The sequence below is a fragment of the Sinocyclocheilus anshuiensis genome, unplaced genomic scaffold, assembly GCF_001515605.1.
Source record: "Sinocyclocheilus anshuiensis isolate Anshui unplaced genomic scaffold, SAMN03320099.WGS_v1.1 scaffold894, whole genome shotgun sequence".
NCBI classification, from domain to species: Eukaryota; Metazoa; Chordata; class Actinopteri; order Cypriniformes; family Cyprinidae; genus Sinocyclocheilus; species Sinocyclocheilus anshuiensis.
Window position 1 is genome coordinate 433,624 of NW_015536505.1, and position 6,314 is coordinate 439,937.

At 36.0% G+C, this 6,314-nt stretch overlaps 1 protein-coding gene across 3 annotated transcripts in view; it reads right to left on the minus strand.

Annotated features, from left to right (window-relative positions):
- LOC107691165 (CDK5 and ABL1 enzyme substrate 1-like) overlaps positions 1-6,314 on the minus strand; it is a 26,891-nt gene that overhangs the window by 11,903 nt on the left and 8,674 nt on the right. For 2 of the 3 annotated variants that reach the window (XM_016489664.1, XM_016489657.1), the window contains exons 2-3: positions 1,668-1,739; positions 591-683 (exon numbers count right to left, since the gene is read on the minus strand). The exons of the other annotated variant lie outside the window; for it this stretch is intronic. In XM_016489664.1, coding sequence (XP_016345150.1) covers positions 591-683; positions 1,668-1,739 — 165 coding nt within the window. The remainder of the gene's footprint in view (positions 1-590; positions 684-1,667; positions 1,740-6,314) is intronic. 3 annotated transcript variants of the gene reach the window in all.

The following is a 6,314-nucleotide window of genomic DNA, read 5'->3' on the forward strand; positions in this document are numbered from 1 at the left end:
TCTAGCACTCTATAATCAATTTTATATATATATATATATATATATATATATATATATAAAACCAAACAAACTAACAAAACACTAATAACATGCCTCAAATATTTGGGTTTCAGAGAGTGTCTGCTCTGTCTCCTAATATCAATTTAAAAGACCAGTGGGTCATTTAGGTATAAAAATATCACAAACACACACTGATGAACATTTGCATGAAAGTAACAAAAAACATCCTTGCCTTTTCCAGTTTCTACAACCTCAACTGGCCATGTTTTTAAAAAGAAACGAAAAGAAAATGTATGATATATTCAAACGGCATGACCTTATAAAACTGGAAGAAATATGGTGGTTACAATATTCACATTTATAATGGGAAAATTCCATCAAAAAGGGAAATCATTTTGCAAATCGAATTTCAAAAGTTATAAATAAATACATTCATTCATTCATTTAAAAAAATAAATAAATAAAAACCTGAGAAGCAGGAAAATCTATGAATAAATTCGGGGGGGAGTATTTTGCTGAAACACTTGATGCGTGGGTGCTGTTCTCTGTGAGATGTCTGTGTGTGGGCTGTTGGGTAGATGTGAGCATACCTTCCATTGTGCATATCATGTTGTCTTATGTTTTTGATGAAGTGGACCTTCTTGAAACTCTTTGGTTGGGGTGAACCAGATAAAGTTCGGCATCTAGATGAAACAAAGCAGCATCAATGCTGTTCATTGAAGAAACAATACTGATATTCTAATGGCAATAGATATATACACTATATGGGAAATCTCAGCTAATCTGCTAAATCTAAAACTATATGTGACCCTGGACCACAAAACCAGTCTTAAGTCACTTGGGTATATTTGTAGCAATAGCCAAAAATACATTGTATGGGTCAAAATTATTGATTTTTCTTTAATGCCAAAAATCATTAGGACATTAAGTAAAGATCATGTTCCAGAAAACTTCATTTGGACAACTTTAAAGGCGATTTTCTCAATATTTTGATTTTTTTTTGCACCCTCAGATTCCAGATTTTCAAATAGTTGTATCTCGGCCAAATATCAAATCATAATGTAATCATATGTCCTATCAAAACAAACCATACATCAATGGAAAGCTTATGTATTCAGCTTTCAGATGATGTATAAATCTCAATTTCGTAAAATTGACCCTTATGACTGGTTTTGTGGTCCAGGGTCACATATGACTAGAAAGCATGAGATATTCTATACATTTCATTGTAAACAATTCAAGCTGTAAAGCTGCTTTGAAACAATGTGTATTGTGATAAGTGCTATCTAAAATTAATTTAACTTGACTTCTGACTTCTTACACTTCTTGCTGTTGTTCTTTCCTCTTAAAAAATCCTAGTCTTTATCCTAGTGTAACTAACTTCAAGCACTTCTAGTAAACCAGACTATGTCTGAAGAGACCAGTCTTGTTATAGAGTAAATAAAACAATTGTGTTAAACATAAACTATGTGCGAAATTATACTGAACAGCACTAAAATTACTTTTAATATATCACTTTTAAAGTAAAAAAGTTTACACAATGTTATCTGAATGAACAATTAGATGGGCTACCCAAGCAATAATTGATCACAATCTGTCAGAATCACCCATGTACGAAGTAACGTCTCTGTTTCTGCAGAGAACAATTATGGTCCTACTGGTAATACCTGCGTAGAGGGGCGTTCTCCTCAATATCCTCCAGAGTCTCCAGTGAGGAACGCTGGGATATTAGTCTTCGCCTGCAAATGAACAATAGGGTAAGTTGTTGTAGTGCTTCATTTATTAAAATTACAGTCGTAAACTTGTAGTAAGTTCACATTTTCATATATTCCTTGAACACCATAAATGCGTACAAATTTAGCTACTTGTAATGGAATGGGAAAAGGGAATGTTGCAAGCAAGACTCAAACCAGAATGTCAGTCTGAATGTCAATCTTGCATGTGCCATGACCAGCACACTTACTCAACAATTAATCAGTTCACTAGTTTTTACCACACAATAGGCTTATGTACAAAAATAGCAACTGCAGCATTTCGCACACCACCTATTGAGTCAAACATGTAAGCAACTTATGATTTAGCACACTGCCAAACAAAGCTTGATTTAGCGCACAACATTGTGAGCTTTAGAGCATTATTTAAAAAAATTGGGTTAAAGTTTCACATCAATACCAAACCTGTTGCAGCACAAGTGTTCGACTTTGTTATTTTCCTGATGTAATATGAGATCACACACACAGAATGTTCCAGAAACAAGCCCCTGTAAGAGGATAAGTCACGACTCCAGTACAGATTTCAGTTACGCTTTCACATAACACATTCCTTCTCACAGACTGAGGTAATGACGAACATCTATTAGATTGCTGATAAGGTACAACACACCAGGGAGATTGAGAAAAAGCCTCATAAGCAACACTTGTTTCTATTTCAAGACATTATCAGAAGCTGTTTTTCCTCTAAGCTCACACACTCTAAGCTCAAGTTCTTCATATATGCTTTTCAAGAGCAGAGAGCAGCACTGAAAAGCAGGTCAAGCATGGCCTTGTTGCAAAGACCTGTATCTGTGGAAACGTGGGCTGAAGAATGCTTGTGCTCCAGCCAAATAAGCTCTGAAATCAGACCAATAACAGACACCTGATAAGAGTGTGACCACTGCAAATGTACACTGTGTAGTGTTCATTCAAGCTCATTCTTCTATCCATTCAAGTCAAGTCACCATTATTTATATAGCGCTATATAAGCGCTATATTAAGGTTTTCTGCTGTCAAACAGCATATATGTAGATAAATTAAATAATTTGCACCAAAAAAGCTAATTCCAGTGCAGTGCAGGTTAAGGGGCAAATCTACAAGGCTATAGCAAATACTTTTCTTCGCCGTTTATTTGTAGCAGGAATTACAAACGTCATCCACTAATAGTCAAGCCCAGAAGTTCTTGTATTGGGCCCTTACCATGCATAGAGCAGCTTTATAAACGTGAGAGGTTACTCGTTTATGAACTTGAACTTGTCTTGTAAGAGCAGCTAAATCTCACTTTATAGCATTTTCCACCCTATGTATCCACATACATGCCATCCTTTATTCCTGTCACATCTGCTTGCCATTACACATTTCCTTTACCTCAATCCTTAAAATACCACCTTTCATTGTTTTAATTAACCAGTGGGATCTAATCCTACAAAAGTCCTTTGTTCCTGAAAACTCTCAGGATAAAAACAGAGCAACAAGCCACAGCAGCCATTTTTTAATCATGTCTTGGCAAGAATTTGCCTGGTTGTAATTCCCGCCACATCCGATACTGGTTTTAAAGTTTGGTTTAAAACCTTCTCCTGACTCCTGACGTTTATTTCACTGGAAAAAAAAAGTCAGCGTAATCTCAATGGCAGCTAACCACACAATAAAAAGGAAAAGCATATGGTCCATCCAAAACATGGCTTGTTTCATTGGTTATGGAACATATCCAAAATTGAGTCTGAAGGAAATGTCAATGTTTTGTTAAGAATAAATAAGGTGCAAAGCTTAAAAACGATATCACAATATGTGGATAAAGAAAAACAAGGATCTCTAGAACAAAGTACATCATAAATAATGTTCACGGTTGTTGTTTTTTCTCTCTGTCCCATTCATGTACTCTAAAATGAATTTACAGTGTATTTCTGGCTATTAGTTGCCATACTTTAAAAGTAATATTTACAGTAGTAGTTCTACAATTTACTTCATAATGAACAGGAGCAAGAAATTATATGAGAACGATTAGTTATATCCTACTTTAAAGTAATCTTGTAAATCATTAAAAAATTGTCATGCGCTTTTATTATATTATTTGGTGCCATTTTGCTGTCAAAGTTTTTTTTTTAATCTAAAATGATGCCTGTTGATCAAGATTAATCACGAAAACCATTTTCTTCAAGCCTTGTGACAAATTGTGCTCTGTAACACAGTTACACTAGTTGGGATAAAACTAATTAAAAGTAAATTAGGTCTACATTCCCAACCAAAGGCTACAGAACACTAATCCCCATAATGGAAACTATTTAACAATTCCACTCATTCTCTACTATAGGACACTAGGACAGGAATAATTGTATAAACTTGGTAAATCATCTAAACCAACAACATGTATGTTAGACCCTATTCCATCTAAGCTCCTAAAAGAGGTGCTTCCTTGCGTTCGACACTATTGACCACAGCATTTTTTTGAATAGACTAGAAAACTTTGTTGGCATTAGTGGAAGTGCATTAGCATTCACCCGGATTCAGTCCGTATCCAGCCCAGATGGTGGATCAGCACCTAGAGATGACCTGAATGTCAGCGGAGATCAGGACAACTAGATGAGCCCCAGAGACAGATCCCCAGTGAAGACCTTGTCTCCTAGCCGGCCACCGGGACAAGACCACAGGAACCAGTTGAGTCCTCTGCACAATGTGACTTTGCTGCAGCCTGGAATTGAACTGCTGGTTTCGTCTGGCCAGAGGAGAACTGGCCCCCCGACTGAGCCTAGTTTCTCCCAAGGTTTTTTCTCCATTCTGTCACCGACTGAGTTTTGGTTCCTTGCCGCTGTCACCTCTGGCTTGCTTAGTTGGGGACACTTAATTTCCAGCGATATCGTCGACTTGATTGCACAGATACTATTTAAACTGAACTGAGCTGGATGACGACATCACTGAATTCAATGATGAACTGCCTTTAACTGAAAATTGAGTGTTTACTATTGTCACTTTGCATTATTGACACACTATTTTCCTATTTAATGCTGTAAAGTTGCTTTGACACAATCTGTATTGTTAAAAGCGCTATATAAATAAAGGTGACTTGACTTGACTTTAACACTTATTAAAGCAAATTCCAGTGCAGTGCAGGTTAAGGGGCTGCCTTAATTAATTCATTAATTAATTTACAACTCTGCGGGCCACCCTTGACATGCACTGGTGCCACACACTTTGAAAACCCCTGCTCTAGTTAGTAAGTGGCCTGAACATCCAGTGCACTGTCAGCGTCACCCTGGGCAATGACAGTCACATCACCATAGCAAGAGGTGGAATAATCATTGGCACCTGTCTATAATTTACCCTCATCAGAGGATAAGGCACAAGGTGTATCAACATATCTGTAGGGTAGGCCGGGATGCAACGATTATAGATTTTGTTGGTATGATTATTGTCTGAGAAATAATCACGGTTTTACAATTATGATGATTATTATGCATTTATTAATTTCACAAAATTATGAATGTATAAAATCACATGGACACTCTTTAGATATTAAAGTGTTATTTATTGCTGCCTTTTGAAACAGAAATAACACAGTAACCAATAATACAGCACAAAATAATAATAATAAAGACAAACAAATGTCCATCTCTCCAGTTGGAATTAAAAAGGTGACCTCTGCTCTGTAAACATCCATGTCAGTATTTCCCTTTTGAAAATAACTAATGAAAATAGATCACAAAAGTATTTAGTGTTTTCAGTTTGTACATTCTTTACATTTCTTTTGGACCTAAGGCAGAAAACTGGAAACATGGTGAAAAAAAATCTTGTTGGTTTTTGAATTATGAATAATACTGTAAAAGGGATAATTAATTAACAATTATTGTGTTAATGAAGTAATGAAGTGTTAATAAGACTGTTAACTTTATTCATCCCACAGGGGAAATTATTAATAATGAGGGGAATAAGCTGAACTATTATTGTTATCAACTGTCATCCATTCGTATTCATTTGAATAATTTGTATAATAATTCATATGATTTTACATGTGGCCTGAGAAAATCATGTCTATTATTTTGGTTTGTGAGATTGGAGATGGCGCTGCGCACGTATACAAACATTCAGGAGGACACAAACTGTCATCCATACTATATACATATAATAATTTATATGATTTTACATGTGGCCTGTGACTTGTGAGATCGGAGATCGCGCTGCGCACACATACAAACATTCAGGAGGACACAAACCTGTTGTGAACCCTGCCCCGCGACTTTTATTAATAAAATAGCTTAGATACTGAATTGCTACATTATATTCATCAGCAACGAGGGGGTAAAATCACTGTTTAAGTAACTAAACACACGTTTGTAGAGAGATGCGCTGACGCAGGTTCTCTCACACACACACACACACACACACACACACACACACTTCTCTGTCTCTCTCTCTCTCTCCCTCTCCCGATCGAATAATTAATTCAAGTAGCTAAATGTTATAATTAATTAATTCAAATAAATGTGATCTTACCGCATTATTTCATCTCTGTGTCTGATTTAAAGTGGGCAGAATGCTAGAGCTAACAAGCCGTAACTGACAAAAATA